This window comes from Eleutherodactylus coqui, chromosome 10 (assembly GCF_035609145.1).
Source record: "Eleutherodactylus coqui strain aEleCoq1 chromosome 10, aEleCoq1.hap1, whole genome shotgun sequence".
Taxonomy (NCBI): domain Eukaryota; kingdom Metazoa; phylum Chordata; class Amphibia; order Anura; family Eleutherodactylidae; genus Eleutherodactylus; species Eleutherodactylus coqui.
The window spans coordinates 107,726,394-107,743,945 of NC_089846.1; the positions used below are offsets into that span (position 1 = coordinate 107,726,394).

The 17,552-nt window shown below is 43.5% G+C and overlaps 1 protein-coding gene across 1 annotated transcript in view; it reads right to left on the reverse strand.

Annotated features, from left to right (window-relative positions):
• The window catches only part of TENM1 (teneurin transmembrane protein 1), a 616,814-nt gene that overhangs the window by 213,744 nt on the left and 385,518 nt on the right, over window positions 1–17,552 (reverse strand). The window contains exon 12 of the mRNA XM_066581697.1: window positions 16,969–17,169. Within this exon, the coding sequence (XP_066437794.1) occupies window positions 16,969–17,169 (201 nt within the window). The remainder of the gene's footprint in view (window positions 1–16,968; window positions 17,170–17,552) is intronic.

Below are 17,552 nucleotides of genomic sequence, written 5' to 3' on the forward strand. Positions count from 1 at the left end.
GACATTATGATTTAAGGCTGTACAGCTCGGATATTGGAAGACGTCCGTCGGGGTTCTCTTACTGTATATTGCCAGCCTCTCTGCTGTTGGAGCCTATCCAATGTGTCACCTCATGCAGTATTGGCTTTAGCCAGCAGATAGTGCTGTTGTATAATGGCAGAAAAAGAGAAAGCCCCCTAGGAAAACCAGGATACAAATTGGATTGGAAAGGGTTAAGAGCCACAAACATGGAACAATTATCGCTCAAAGTTCATTCAAACAAATGAATTTCAGCGATAATCGTCCACTTGTAAATGCCAAGAAATCCCTCACTATTCGTTTACAGGTTCTTATCATCAGCATAAAAATCATTGCTGGATCGCGGGCTTGACGCTCTGTCTAAATGCTCCCCGCTTCATATAGAAGGTGAAGCGCTGAGCGAGAAGCCAGTGAGGAGCCCACGATCTAACCATGAAGTCAGCCGGTGTACACGCTCTGCATGAGCGCTAACGACCTTAGCGGTGACGTCAATGGTCATGCAGTCCCTTATCCGACTGCCATCCTGTGTAAAAGGGACATCAGACTGCCGTTTCTATATACAGTGATATGTAAAAGCTGCAGAAGACAAACGGTTCAAAATTTTTAATGAAAACACGTGGCAAAAAATGATTGTCATTCTAAAATATATGCTTTTATGTGAAAAAAAATCCATGGAAGGTGTCCACAGTCTTTAAAGGGGTTGTCCCGCGGCAGCAAGTGGGTCTATACACTTCTGTATGGCCATAATAATGCACTTTGTAATGTACATTGTGCATTAATTATGAGTAGAGATGAGCGAACGTGTCCGTTACGGACACTTACGCACCCGGACACCGGCTTTCCCGAACACTTCAGTGTTCGGGCGTAAATGTTCGGGGGCCGCCGGGGGGCGGGGGTCGCCGTGGCAGCGCGGGCGGCAGCAGCGGGGAACAGGGGGGAGCCCTCTCTCTCTCCCTCTCCCCCCCCACTCCCCGCCGCACCCCCCCGCGCTGCCACGGCGACCGCCGAACATTTTTCGCCCGAACACGGAAGTACTCGCAAAGTTCGGTGTTCGGGCGAAAAGGGGCGGGGCCGAACATGTTCGATCATCTCTAATTATGAGCCATACAGAAGTTATAAAAAGTTTTTCACTTACCTGCTCCGTTGCTGGCGTCCCCGTCTCCATGGTTGCCGTCTAATTTTCGCCGTCTAATGGCCAAATTAGACGCGCTTGCGCAGTCCGGGTCTTCTGCTGTTCTCTATGGGGCTCCGTGTAGCTCCGCCCCGTCACGTGCCGATTCCAGCCAATCAGGAGGCTGGAATCGGCAATGGACCGCACAGAAGAGCTGCGGTCCACGGAGGGAGCAGACCCCGGCGGCCATCTTCAACCGGTAAGTATAGAAGTCGGGGGGATTCAGGTAAGCGCTGTGCTGTTTTTTTTTAAGTCCCTGCATCGGGGTTGTCTCGCGCCGAACGGGGGGGGGGGGTTGAAAAAAAAAAACCCGTTTCGGCGCGGGACAACCCCTTTAATAGGCAAAACAGCTGTAAGACCTCCACTTCCAATCTCACCTCCTTAGTTAAAACACCTTTTGTTAGCTTGGAAGGTTAGCTTACTTTTCCTCCATGGACTGTGGATGTTTACTCAATGTCTTCATTAAGAGATATTAATGGTAAAGTCTTTTGTACATTATTAGCCTAATTAGGTTGTATTTGTTCAAAATCAGACCACATTTTATTAGTAATCAATGCAAAAACCCAAGTAATTCCAAAAAGTTCACTTAGTTTTTCATGCAACTGTATATACCAGCTTGTGGGAAAGAAATGCACAGTTTCTTGCAAAACGCAAACTTTTTACTAGACAACCCCTATAGTACTAGAACTAAAAGGCATTTTAAAGGTACTTAAAGGGGTTGTCCCGAGGCAGCAAGTGGGTCTATACACTTCTGCATGGCCATAATAATGCACTTTGTAATGTACATTGTGCATTAATTATGAGCCATACAGAAGTTATAAAAAGTTTTATACTTACCTGCTCCGTTGCTGGCGTCCTCGTCTCCATGGTGCCGACTAATTTTCGCCCTCCGATGGCCAAATTAGCCGCGCTTGCGCAGTCCGGGTCTTCTTCTTTTCTGAATGGGGCTCCGTGTAGCTCCGTGTAGCTCCGCCCCGTCACGTGCCGATTCCAGCCAATCAGGAGGCTGGAATCGGCAATGGACCGCACAGAAGCCCTGCGGTCCATGGAGACAGAGGATCCCGGCGGCCATCTTCAGCAGGTGAGTATGAAGATGCCGGACCGCCGGGATTCAGGTAAGCGCTGTGCGGGTTGTTTTTTTAACCCCTGCAGCGGGGTTGTCTCGCGCCGAACGGGGGGGGGGTTAAAAAAAAAAAAAAACGTTTCGGCGCGGGACAACCCCTTTAAAGGCATTTTACTGCTGAAAAGCCTTTCATGTCTGTTTATTTAACTCATGTTGATGATGATTGATACTGTAGTTCTCTGTAATGTATACTTCAAATAAAAGAAACTACATGCATCCTTTTAAATTACTTGTTTTTGGCAATACATTTAGTAATACATTATTTTGGCTCCGTTTATATGCAAAGATGATCACTCAAAATTTGCTCAAAAGACAGTCTGAGTGACAGTTTTGAGCAATCATTTTGCATAGCTACTAATGGGCACTAATGCCTATTAGTAGCTTATTAGCTTCATTTGCATTTAAATGAAGCTACCTGTGCTGCATGTAGATAACAGCAGGTGGTCTGTTATCTGCATACAGCTCTATTGTTCCCCTGTGGGATGCAGCTGAAAACAATGTCATCAGTGCTCCCTTGGAGAAGCACAGTGTTCGATCCCTGCTATCAGCTGGCTGGCCAAATGATGTTTTTTATGCTGAACTAAAAATCATTGTTCGACCGAAAAGCTAATGATGGTAGCATTATTGCTCAAAAGACATTGTTTAAATGAATTTTGACCCTATAATTGCTGTGTGTAAATGGGCCTTTTGTTCTGATTCCTCACTTGGATACAAACACAATCATTCTAAACTACCCAAAAAGAAATCCTGCGACTGACCTAACAATGAGTGATTTCTTCTGAAGGGGCTAACAACAAAGAATTAAACTGAAGCTGCTGAGACTGCATTGTATTCCAAAGGGCTCAAACAGACAAATGTGTTTGAGAAGGTTTTTGCGTGCATGAAACTGATGCCTTAAAAAAAGGGAGGAGGGTGTGACACTGCGTGAAACACCGGGAAAAAAGATAGCTAGCCCTAATTTGGCTTTAAATAGTCATTCTATTCCATGGAAAGGGAGTAACTTGCACACGTGTGAACTGGCATTTTGAGCATAAAAACTACAGTACTATGTGCTGGCACACGCGTATCAGCCTGTTTAGTGCCATCTCCAAACCTTGATCATGCGCAAAGGCGCTCCATTACGGTGAGCGTATTTATGCATGCATTCATCTTTAGAAGCCCAAATCAATAGAATCAAAATAGGGCATGAGAAAGATATTCTGGGCTTACTACCCTGTACTATTTATCTTCAGTCTAATGTATATGGTTGACTGCAGAGTTGTTCTTATCTGCTTTAGGGCTTAAACACATTTTTTTTCCTTCCCTTATGCAGCCGTGGTAATCACAGCCACATAACGAGACAAAACTTAACCGTTGATTTCAATGGTTTCGTTTTTTACTAGCTCTTTTTTCTAGTGTGAATACTACGCCTGAGAAATCAGCCAATGTGAGTGAACCCATTGAAACCTATAGGCTTTAATTGTTGCTGTTCCTGCGACGAATTTCTGCACGCAATAACATGTGCAATAGCGCTCGTGTGAAGGAGGCCTGAAATAGACCCAATTCTTTTTTTCTGCATCTGTAAAAAAAAATGGACTGCACACGGATGGCATCAGAGTGTTGTGTGTTTTTTCTTTGACTTTAATGGGCTATAGGCCTATATGCTGTCTGTGTGTACTCCAGATGGCCAAAAGAAATGCTAGTGTGCTAGATCCCTAAGAATAAGCTCACACATCACAGATTTGCTACAGAATTATGGCTGAATATTTCACAGCAAAATTCTGCAGAAATGTACAGTACAATTGTCAGGAATCGAACCAGGGACCTCCTGCACTACAGCTGGTGGCTCTCACTACTGAGCCAACCAGCCTGTGGTTAGTTCCCCTGCATGACACTCAGCCTTGTTCCCTGATGCCAGATATCTAGTTCCTGCCTCCTGGTCCTGACCCCACCTTTGTTCTTGATTGCAATTTCTATAAAACTCTGGCCCTGACACTACCTCAGTGCATGATTATTTAGTTTCACAGCATTGACTGAATAAGCTCCACTTCTGCCTGCTCCTCTGCTATTGTGACAAGAACTCCTGATATCGACTTCTGGCTTCCCATCTGAATACGTTACCCACCTCATTCATCTGTACTGCAAACTGAGACCTCCTGTTGCTGACCCCTGGCTTCCCATCTGACAACGTTACCAGCCTCATCCATCTGTACTGCAAACCGAGACCTCCAGTTGCTGATTCCTGGCTCGTCCCTGACTACTCTCCAGACCTGCAGCTACTACACCTGAGGCTCCAACCCAGTGCCTGAAACTGCAACAACAATGTAGGTGACAGGGGATTTAACAAATCCCCATCTGCTGAGGGTACAGGCATGAAGGATTTTTTTCTTTCCGATTTTCGGACCAAAAAGTCGATTCAAAAATTGAACATAAATAGCACCCATTCCTTTTAATGGGTGTATACACATGGGTATACACGGGATGCCGGTAACCACTGCTATGATTTTCGGGGAAGGGCTCTAAATATAAGCCCTTCCCTGAAAATCATCCCTAGCTTGTGTAAAAAAATAAAAAAATATATACTCACCTCTCTGCCGCTGTCCGGGTCTTGGCACTTCTAGCTGCTTGTCTGCTCGACACTGTACATTCTAAATCCCCGCCTCCTGAAAGGGCTGCGTCTGATTGGCTAAGTGCTCAACCATTCACAGGCAGCGCTCAGCCATTCATTGAATGACAGCTAAGCGCTGCCTGTGATTGGTCAGCGCTCAGCCAATCAGATGCAGCCCTTTCAGGAGGCGGGTAATTAAAGTCCCCGACTGCTGAAAGAGCTTCAGAGCAGTGCTGGGCAGACAAGTAGCTAGACATGCCGAGCCCGGACAGCTGAGGAAAGACGAGTATATATATTTTTTTATTTTTACACAAGCTAGGCATGATTTTCAGAGAAGGGCTTATTTTCCAAGCCCTTCCCCAAAAATCACTGCAGTTGGTGCCTGCAGCCCATTGCTTTCAAAGGGGCCGCTGGCAGCAGCGCCGACCCCATTGAAAGCAATGTTCACAGAGCTTTGTTTAAGTGTTTTTTTGCACATCCGTGCAGCGCTGCTTTTTGCGCAGCATGGATGCGTGCAAAACAATGCTCATGTGAATGAGGCCTAAGTGTGAACATACTTTTAAAACATACTTTCATTGCAGCCTTGAGAGGAACATGGTTATGTTTTAATGTAAGTGGCTTATCTCAAATTTGTTAGTTTGGCTGTTTGTAATTGTTAAGATCCAAGTCATTCTAAGCGACAACAAATCAATCAGCTCACCCAAGAGTAGGCACCATTGGTAATTGAGCGTCCTGTGCACAGATGAGTCCTGAGTATAACAAGTCCAGGAATAAATACCAGGGAAGGGATCCAGCATCAAGAATCTGCTTGAATGTTGGTAATCTGACTTTTATTCTTCCATAGTAACATACCACAATATATACTACATGTTGACAAGTACAAACTGTTACACATTTCGCATCATGTTCTCACACATAGCAATGCTATTTTATTATGAAGGAATGAAAGTCACATTTTAAACATTTAAGTTGACTCTTGATGCTTGATTTCTTCCCTGGAATCTATTCCAAATCATTCTAAGAGTATATTCAAATGCAGTAGCAATTTATTGGCCAATTTTTTTTATAAATCCACAGCAAACCCATAAAAAAGTATGAAATATGGATTTTACAGCAGAATTTGCATCCGTTTTGGTTATAGATTTTGTTGAGGATTAAAACTTTTATTGGCAAATCTGGGATGTTGTATTTGAAAACCCGCAACATGCCACAAAATCCCCTGTGTGTAAATGGGATTTTCCAAAACCCCCATTCATTGGCTGTAATTGAACTGTAATTTTGCTGTTGATTTTCAGTGTGGAATCCACACCGGAAATTTTCTGCAAATTTACAATGACTGTACATTCCCTTAGGTCAGATGGTCGTTTTTTTTGCGGTTGTGATCCACATCTATTAGAACCAATGCTTTTCAATGGCAGCGCGGTCACATGTCCGTTTTTGTACCTGTGCACAAAAATGCGCATCGGTAAATATAGGGCAGTGGATTTTAAAATCAAATAACTGCGGCATTCAGGATTTTTTGGATGTGCAACCCCTGGATGCTGTCACATCCAGGGGTTTCACCTTGTGGTCAATGGGGCCAGCGGCAGCAGCGGAGGCCCCATTGACATACAGAGAAGATAGCGATCCTCTGCCACAGCTGTGACAGCTCTCGCTGTATGAATGACAGGCAGGAGCTGCCTGTGATTGGCTGAGCGCCTGCTCAAAGAGCTGCATTGCAGAGCCGGGGACAGCACAGAGAGGATGCGGCTGAGCCCCAGCAGATGAAGGAAGGTGAGTATGTTTTTTTTTATTTTTTACACTAATTTGCCTTATGTTTCTGGTAAGGGTTTATATTTAAAGCCCTTTCCTGAAAAACAATTACGGGGTGCCGGCAGATGGATCCTCTATCGCAGCTGTCATCTGTGACAGCTGCGGTAGGGAATTCTTTATTCCCCGAGGGATGAAGAACACATCTGCCGCATGCGGGGGACACGGCAGCGCTGAACAGGTAAGTATATTTTTATTTTTTATTTTTTTTTACACTGAGGCCTCGGTCACACGGGCATTTTTTCTTGCGATTTGCGGATCGCATGACGGATGCGCATCCGCAAATGGTGTGACCAGGGCCGAAAAATCGCCTGAAAAATCTTTTAAAATATTTAAAGCTCTTCCCTGAAAAACAATTAAGGGGTGCCGGCAGACCATTGCCTTTAATGGAGCCACTGTTAGCCGCCGCGGCTCCATTTAAAGCAATGGGCACGGACCTGCATTCACGCGTGTTTGTGCACGTACATGGGTGCTCACCTTTGTTCACACGTATGTACGGCACACGCAGAGTCTCATGTGAAGCCATCCTTAGGGCTCCGTCAGACAAGCGTTTTTTTTTCATGCATGTAAAGGTGCGTTTAAAAAATGGCTCTAATAGAACCAATGCTTTCCAATGAAAGTGGTCACGTCCTTTTTTTTCAAGCAATAAAAATTCACACCTGAAAAAGATAGAACAGCGTTTTTCGCTTTCGCACAAAACTAAGTTTTCATGTGAAGCGATGCAACTTTAACAGTAGGAAATCCCTTTAGGGGCTGTCAAAGCCCTTAAATAAGCCCTAGCTGCAGGATAAAAAATAGTAATACATCACATAGAAGTGCGGTCCGGCTCCAGCGCGAGTTCTAGCCGGGTCCGCAGCGCTCTTCTTCTTCATTATCTTCTGGCCAGGGATTAAAAAATCCCTGTCTCCTGCAAGCACTGACTCTGATTGGCTGAGCGCTGTGACCAATCACAGCCATTCATTGAAGGGGGTTGCCTTCATACCATTGCTTTCAATGGGGCGGCAGCAGCGCCGGTCCCATTGAAAGCAATGGGATGGTATCACGCTTCTCTGCTGTCACAGTGTTCATTGATGAGGGGACACCCTGCAGGGATGAAGGAATCCCCTGCCACAGCTGTCACAGCAGTGGCAGAGGAGCGCGATCTTCTCCTATTGCTTTCAACGGGGTGGCGCTGCTGCTGAATAAGGTTTGGGCCATTGTTTAAATGGCTATATATAGTCACAAATTTCTTAAAGACTATGGACATCTTTGGTGGCTTTTGTTTTCTGAAATATTTGCATTTTTGGATCATTTTTGCCTTTGGGTTTTATTAAAATGTTTGAATCATAGCAAGCTGCAGAGTGCAATCCACTAACAATTCCATCAGAGTATGTGTCTGACGGCTCAATCTCCAGCCCTCCTTCTCCTCTCCTGAATAATCTTCTAGGCTGATTTATGAGCAAGTAAAACTTCAACTTTAATCTGATCATAAATCAGCTAGATTTGCTATTGAATGGCATTCTGCAGCTTGCTATGCAGTGTGATACATAGAAACTGCAGAAGTCAAATGGCTGAAAAAGTTCAAAGGAATACATCTGTACGAATGAATGATTTTTAGCCAAAGCCATGATACAGGAACTAGTATCATATAGGATCCCCTCTAAACCAGTGAAGTTCAGCAGCTCAACTTGACATTAATTACACAAGTGGATAGAAGACATTAGCGCATGCCATCTGAGTAGCCACCCATTACTCTGTTGTATTTGTAGGTGCAAGATCTTGGGTTTGAATGGAGAGATCCAATACATCCCATAAATGATCAATTGGGCTATGTTGGATGAGTGTGCAGGCCACACCATTCTTAGGAACTCTCTACAATGCCCTTGAACTATTTACAGACAACGTGGGACAATGGCATGATGGAATATCCCATCATTGTGGGGGGTACATGAAGTTCATTAGGGGCTGCAAGCTCACCAAGCAGTGAAACAGAGTGGACACAGGTCAATGATGTATTTAGGTGGACCAAATGACCCAACCTATGCCATGAGAACACACTCTGCACCATGCACAGGGCCATGTTGACAACTGGTGTCCATGGCTTTATTGGGTCTGCATCACACACAAACCTTACCATCAGCCACAAACAATTATTACCATAACTCATCAAACCACGTCACATGTTGCCAGTCCTCGAGAATCCAGTTAGCAGCCTCACAAGCCTAGCTGAGGCGCTGTGTTTGATGTCATGTTGCTAACAAAGGCACTCTGATGGGCTTTCTGTTCCCATGGAAGCTTAAGAATGTTGCACTGACCTGCGGGATATGCATGTTGGGCTCCTGCATTCAACATAGATGTAATTTTTGCAGTCACTTGTCTGCTCACAAAGACAATTTAAGCCATATTCAGTCATTTGCAATCACTAAGAACCTGTGGGCGAACACTGCGCTGTCAACTGTGGGTGGTAATACCTAAATTCGAGAGCTCTATTCGAGTAAAGAACCCCATTGACTTCAATGGGAGACTCGAGCATTTTTGTATGGGACCCGACGAGCTTTCCCCACCCCCCCCCCCCCGTGTTTCTCTCTCTCCTCTGCCAAGCCAGCCACAAACTACGGTTGACGTGAGCAGCAGGGAGGGGTCAAATCTGACACGTCAGTAGTGGGGAGGGGCCAAAACTGGGGCCGAGTCGAACACAGAGTGATGCTCACTTGAGTAGCGAGCACCATCGAGTATGCTAATACTCGAACGAGCATCAAGCTCGGAAGAGTACGTTCGCTCAACTCTATTCCCAAGCTGTCACCTGAAGTAACGCCACTTCATAATCAATTTACATACCGCTATCCCATGACTTTTGGCATGTGCATTTCAGTTCAAAAATCCAAATGTACCAATAGTCTTTAAACCTTGGCATAAAGATTTGACACTGTTTGTATAAATCCTTGTAGGAAACATAACATTTTCTTATACAAACAATTACATATTGTTTAGTCCCTAACCTTTTCTGGGTTACTGAAAGTAAAGTCACAAATTATATGGACTAAGTGCTTTAATTTTGTTTTGATTTCTATGGTGATTGATCTGTTAAACAATAAATTTATGGAGTGCTGACCAATGATACATTAAGCTATTCTACTGTACATGTAACATTAAAAAATAGCATTTACTGCATATCATACTTAAAGCCGCGATGCTATAAATTCCTATATCATGGAAATTCGTATATTTTGCTATTCATAAATTATGATATTTTGGAATATTTACATATACAAAGTCACCGATTGGTCATTTTATTAAAGACACCAGTATTTTCAGGATTGGCGCTTCCCAGTATGGAAATTAGACACGTAACCTCCAAGTGCATCATAACATCATGTGATCACTGATCAGTTTTAGTGTGAATCCACATTAGATGGGAAAATCCATGGATCTGAGTGACTTCCAATGTGGCCTGGGCATCGGTGCTAGATTAACTGGGGCTAGTACTTCAAAAACCTCCCAACTTTGTGGGGTTTGTCATGCGACAGTGTTGGGAGTATACTAAGAATGGTGTCAAAGTGGAAAATTATTCTGCAAAAGGGGATCCTGATGACATAAACATTTAGTTGATGAAATGTGTCAGAGGACCATGGTAAGAATTGTACTGACGAACAGATGGTGCATGATCAAGTTAATCGCATCCAAATACAATATTGGTATGCAGGGGCATAACTAAAGGCTCAGGGGCCTGGGTGCAAAAGTTCAGTTGGGTCCACCTCCATCTGTACCCATACCCAGAGACGTAACTTGAAGATTCGAAGCCCCAATGCAAAACCTGTAACAGGGCCCCCAAATATAATGCTTTATTCATACTACTAAGCTCCCTGTATGGAGAAGAGAAGCCTTATGGGCCTCCTAAGTGTCCTGGGCCTGGGAACAACCAAATCCCCTCAATTCCCTATAGTTTCCCCCCACCTGTTGGTACGCCAACGAACATATACAAACATAACTCGTCATTCCTTAGCAGAAATGGCATAGAACAGCAAATGACTAGTTTGATGCTGTTTCAGATCTCCATCAGCCTGTCCCAGCTAGAAAACTGAAAAGGTCTGGGACAGTCCAAAACATTGTATTATTGTGTGGATATACCTTTTGTTTGGATGGATGAAGATTACATTCAGAGTTATTTATATACTATCTGTTACAAATAATACAAATCAACTAACAAGCAATAAAACATTATTTTATTCTTTGTTACAAAGAAAGTATGCCATGGTTTTCTATGTACCTAAAAGAAATAGAAAGGAAAGACTCAAGGAGGCAAAAGAGTACAAAAATTGTATCACTGAGCAGTGGTAAAATGAATCTAGATCTCTTTTGCACCGCGCTGATGGGAGGTCAGAATTTGGCACAAGTAGCATGAATTGATAAACCCTTCCTGTCAGGTGACAACAATTCAGCATAGTGAAGGTGGAGTAATAATAATAATAATATTCTTTATTTGTATAGCGCCAACATATTCCGCAGCGCTTACATAGACAGGGGGAATACAGAAAGACAAAAAATACAAAAATTACAGAACCACGGTTACATAGTAATCAGTTGATGGAAACAATAGGGGGGAGGGCCCTGCTCCAACAAGCTTACATACTACAAGTAATGGGGTGATACAGAAGGTAAAGGGGCTGGTGGTGTGTGCGGTATGGCGAGGTGGAGAGTGAGGGATTCTATACACATAGACAATGGTCAGACATTTGGCCGTGTGATGGCAGAAACGGTATGACTGCAGGAGCGGTTTATGATGGCTGGCAGGGATTGCAGCCAATAGGTCAGGGAGCATGTTATCAGGAGGAGTACAGAAGGGTTTGTTTAGGGAATGCGGTATACCTCCCTGAAGAGAACGCCTGAAGTTCTGCGAGTCCTGGATTGCTCGGGTAGCCTTTGGTAGTGCGTTCCAGAGGACCGGTGCTGCTCTGGGAAAGTCTTGGAGGTGGGAATGAGAAGTTCGAATTAAAGGGGTGCTCAGTCTGGTTTGGTTAGCAGAGCGGAGAGCCCGGGCTGGGTGATGGATTGAGATGAGAGAGGCAATATAGGGGGGTGCTGCACTGTGGAGGGCTTTGTGGATGAAGATAGCGAGTTTAAATTGAATTCTGTATTTAACGGCACAGGACAGAGGTGTCCGAGTAGCGGCTGGAGAGGAAGATGAGCCTGGCTGCCGCATTCAGGATGGATTGGAGAGGGCAGAGTCTGGTGCAGGGGAGGCCGATCAGCAACGAGTTGCAATAATCAAGCCGAGAGTGGATGAGGGCAACAGTAAGTGTTTTTAACGTGTCCACAGTGAGAAAAGAGCGGATTCTTGCGATGTTCCTGAGGTGCAGCTGACATGTTCGGGCGAGAGATTGGATATAGGGGGTAAATGATAGATCAGAGTCGAATATGACCCCAAGGCAGCGGGCATATTGTCTAGGAGTTATGGTGGCACCACACACTGAGATGGAGATGTCAGGAGGAGGTCAGTTAGTGGAGGGTGGAAATACCAGTAAGTCAGTTTTAGAGAGGTTTAGTTTTAGGTAGAGAAAGGACATAGTGTTAGAGACAGCAGACAGACAGTTAGTGATGTTTTGGAGGAAAGGTGCAGAGATGTCACAGGAAGAGTTGTATAGCTGGGTGTCGTCAGCATACAGGTGGTATTGGAGGCCAAATCTCCTGATGGTTTGTCCGATAGGGGCTGTGTAGATACAGAAAAGGAGGGGGCCGAAGACCAAGCCCTGGGGGACCCCAACAGCAAGGGGAAGAGGAGGGGAGGTAGAGCCAGCAAAGGAGGCGTTGAAAGAGCGGTCAGATAGGTAGGAGGAGAACCAAGAGAGAGCAGTGTCCTTTAGGCCGATGTTATGATGTAGAGAATGTTTTCTTGGCACACGAATTTCTGCAGTTATGAAAGCCAAAGAAGGTCCAATGAGTTACGAGATGAGTGTTTCTACTAAAGCGGCCATCCGGTGTATAAATTCACATAATTTTCATATGAATACAATATATTCAGAATATTCATATATAAATTACCCTTTTCGCAGATGCCATTCCTCCAGGGCACATGTCTACTGATCCTATAGATGTATCTGGCCCTGGGTCCAATGGATCAATAGCTTCATTGTGCTGAGAAAAATATTAAGACAGGTGGAGCTGAAAAGTTTTACGCTGTGTCTTCCAGAATATGCAATTACCTGGTTATATTTCCTTGCAAAGGGTATTTGTTGCCTTTTGAAAAGAAATATGTTCTAGGTTTGGAAGAGAATTGAAAAGCATTCATGAATTGGAAGTCAACAGAATTTAAAGTTGCTGAGTCTGCACTTATTTATTCACAGAGACTAATGCAAGCTTGTCAAGTTGTCAAAAGTCACACTGTTTTATTTCCCTAACTGTTAATTACAATCTAGCATTTTGTAACTATCCTAAAGAACATTATGCTAACTTTCAGCAGACACAATGTCACATTTTGAGAACCCTAATGAGCTGAGATGCCACTCAGATGTACAATTGGGCTTATATTTACCTTGCAATTTTCAATTACTGTATATTCACAATCATTTACCTTTAACAGTAATTGAAGATGATATCACAGGTATTTACTTGCCAAGAGCCTACAGAAAGCGGTGTGAATATGCAGGTGAAAACTGTTCAACACAACAATGGATGAATAGTATGCCTATACTTTCCATAGAGCAATAAGAATTAGAGATGAGCGAGCATACTCGATAAGGCAAACTACTCGATCGAGTAGTGTCTTATTCGAGTACCTACCTGCTCGTCTCTAAAGATTCGGCTGCCGGTGCGGGTGACAGGTGAGTTGCGGCGGTGAGCGGGGGGGAGAGAGGGAGAAAGAGATCTCCCCTTTGTTCCTCCCCGCTCTCCCCCGCCGCTCCCCGCCCCCTGCCGGCACCTGAATCTTTAGAGACGAGCGGGCAGGTACTCGAATAAGGCACTACTTGATCGAGTAGTTTGCCTTATCGAGTATGCTCGCTCATCTCTAATAAGAATCCAATGTTAGTGAGTTGGAATGGGGATTCTAGTGAAACAAGTTACTGTATATGCTATCATTTTAATAGTAAAGTAATGTCTAATTTTGTGGTAAAATTATAAATTGTGCATATATATTATTAACAATCATATAAACATCATAGATAGCTACGGCGCAGCCATTTGGGCTTAAACTAAAAGGGTTCTACCACAAAAAGAATTGATCTTCTTTCCACAGGATAGTGAATAAGTATTTGATCGATGAGAGCCTCATGTGGTGCAAAGTGTTTAGGACGCAGAAATGCAGTCCTAAGCTCTTGCTCATGACCTGAAGGTTCAGATAGCTGGCTCAAGGTTGACTCAACCTTCCATCATTACAAGGCCAGTAAAATGAGTACCCTGCTTGCTGGAGGGTAAAAGATGACTGGGCAAAACAGTCTGCCAAGAAAACATCACGATGTGACATTACCCTAGGAGTCAGTTATGACTTGGTGCTTGCACCAGGGAATTTTACCTTTATCTATTTGATTGGTGGAGGTTCCCCAGTTTCATGGTCAGGCCCTTCAGCAATCATGGGAATGGTGGTACTTTCGTTAAGCAAGCCATACCAATATTTGTTATATGTTTTATTTTCTAATTTGGTGACTACTTGCCTGATTGTACTCTTTTTCTCTTCTTTTATAACTAATCTACCCACACAATCCTATGTTTCTGTTAGGTTGTGCTGACTGGGATCTGTTGTACCACATAGATTTCTAGCAGCACAGCCCCATAGGTGTGGAATGATTGAGCTGGCTGAGTGTGGTGTTCTCCTGCTAGCCAATCCCCTGGGTCTTTGCTCACATATATACCCAGCTCCTGTCAGTGTCTGCTTGGTGTCCAGGGTGAGCAGTCATGTATCCTTGTCCATTGCTGCTTGCTGTGTGTTTTGTGTCTTGTTAGTTCATGTTCGTTCTTACGTCTATTTTCTGTCAGTTTTATGTCAGTTTGTCCTGCTGAGTTTTTTTTTGCCATATCTGGACTGGGGTGACCCTTAGGGTCCTCTGGTACATGTTGTCTTGCTAGTGTAAGGACCCGCAAGACAACAAGGAACCTTGATTGTGGCTTGCGTGCTTAAGTATTTTGGCCAATATTCAAACCTATACCTCGTAATTTTATAGCTGTATCATCTGCTTATGTGTACAAGTATGCAAGGTGAGTGTTTAGGTCATTTGTCAATCCCTATGTTTTGTCTGTCGGTCAGTCCAGGCCGCAGTATGGAGTTCTCTGTCCAGTTGGTGTTTTCGTCAGCACGTCCAGTTTGAAGTCCGTGTTGGGTTCCCTTGTTTGTAGTTCCAAACCTTCTGTTTTGGCACGTTCGTGTGAGCCCTGTGCTTATTTGCTCACACGAACCTAACAGCTTCCGCTTTGTTTTTCCCCATTCCTTAGTTCACTTATATAGAGTTTCTTTAAAGGACCACACAGGTGATTTTGGTTTGCATTCATTACGTAGCTATCCCCCAGTATATATATAGATGGGCTAGTGTTACCTTGGTTAGTTATTTATTTCTATCTGAAACTCCTGGCCTCTTCTTCCTCAGATGGTCATGTGCTTACCAGCTCAGATCTACTTGGGGTTATGATGTCTGAAACTAGTCAGATTTTTAGTTTGTGTGATGCTATTACATGATCCCTACCATGGACACTCCTATCACAGTTACAAATAAAGGATCACACATCTCCTGTCACATTGTTATAATAGAGGAAATCACAGCTCAACCTCTTGACTGTATACTTATGGTATGGAGCTTATTTAGATGAATACAGGAGGTGATGATAATTAAACTGTCCCCCCAGCAGGCAAACATGGTATAGCCTTAACTATAACTAATGCTGTACCGATGCATCATGGGATAGATTTGAAATTCAAAGTAAAAATTCTCAGCCTTAAGATAGCAGCTAATAAGCATCAGACTGGAGGCTGGATTGCCGGGAAGTGACTGCAATACTCAGAGAAAACTTCCAGAGTGTGGAAGGCAGTCAGGTGATAGGAAAATGAGTTTTTCACAAAATGGCCCTTATTGGTATTCTTACCTATGAAATTTATGTACAGGGACACTTCAGTGGACCCACAAAGAAAAAGTCCTTGTGCGACTTAATCTCAAGAAAGATATTAAAGAAACTTACTTCACTCGGGAGGAAGAGGGAGGTTCGGATGCACTCCAACTCCCCCCCAAGATCCAGGTCTGCAGGAGATAGCAATAGGCAGGTAAACAGAACCAGTCTTCGTCCAAGCATTTATTAATAGTTCATGTATAAAATATATATAGATACAGGCAACACGTGTTAGGGTGTTCTGGACCCCTTTCTCAAGTGGCTTGAGATTCCTGAGCACTGTTATTTTTTGTTTACATTGTGTTTCATGAAGCAGTTTCAGTCATGTGGGAACCACTGGTGCTTACCTCAGATGGATGTCCTTTGGAGATGGAAACTGCTGGCTTTTTAAAGGCATACCAGGATCTTTGGCGCTTGTGGTGAGCCCCATGTAACAGGGTAGTCCTCCAGTGAGTGCTCATTGAGTATCTATTAATCTATTCTATCAGTCCTAAGGGCACAGCCTTAGCCATTTGATGCTTATTGGACTTTATCAGTTCAATCAGTTACTCCAACAGTCACTCCTTGGTCTATCATACTTTCTTTGAAAGCCAGCACCCACCGTGTATGGAGCAGGCTCAGATCCAAAGACCGCTCCATGCAAACCCCATGCACATCTGATATACATGTACATTGAATGTTGTCAAGGGGTTAAATCTCTTTTACTTGTCACTAAAAGGTTATCTGGGTGTTTGCTTATTGCAAGTGAGTAGAAACATTCTTATTTACCTCTCAATGCTGAAAACTGGTACAGACTTAATATTTCTTATCGCTGAGGGTTTACTATAATGGCATACAGTGTAGACAATCTTCTGAGCTAAACCGCCTGGACTCTAGCCCTATACTTTCAGCCTAAGCAGAAATACAATAACAAACTATGTGAGGATGGATTTATGCTGCTGATATATCTAGCTAACATAGACTGGATAACATTGTACGAAACACTCACGCGAGAAACATGCGAAGCCTGTACAGATTTTCAGCTTCTGGTGGTTCATAGTGAAAATAAAGTGCAGTGAAAGCAGAAAATACAGTAGAAAGTTGTAGAACTTTTCATTATATATTGATTTAGGTTTAGAAAACTTGTACAAGACTTCATAGATATGATATATAGCTGATACTATGAGGAAGAATACTGACTGGTGGAATAATTACCTGTAGAACAGTCGGCTCCAGTCCAGCGTGACTCACAGCTGCAGACTCCAGTGTCCATCAGATAGGTCCCATGGCCAGAACATTGCTCCTGACAAAGGGCGAGGGCATTCTCACAGTTTGCACCACCCCAGCCAGCAGTACAGTGGCATTCTCCTTGCACACAGACACCATGATCAGAACACGTTGGATCCAGACAATTCTCTGCATTACATGAAATATAAAATTGCCTTTAATCAAGTCATCTAGGCCAGTTATTATTCATATGTGCCTGGTAAAGTTACATGTAAAACAAAGTCGGTGAAAAAGAATTACTTAACCAAGTGTTCCATGTAAAAGCTTTTTCACATATGCGTTAGGGGTCCATTAGGGCTTCCATCTCTTGGTTCCATTGTTGGAGCACAAAAATGGAATTTAAACTAAAACAAATATTTCAGCTTTTTTTTCCAATAGATTTCAATGGGTTTTCAAATAAGCAACGGAAAGCTTTCAATGGAAAAATAGCGCATTCTAAAAAACGCTATTTAATCCATGAGAAATTGGAAACCTAATGGAGCCAAAGCAAACAAAGCTTTCTGTTTTTTGTT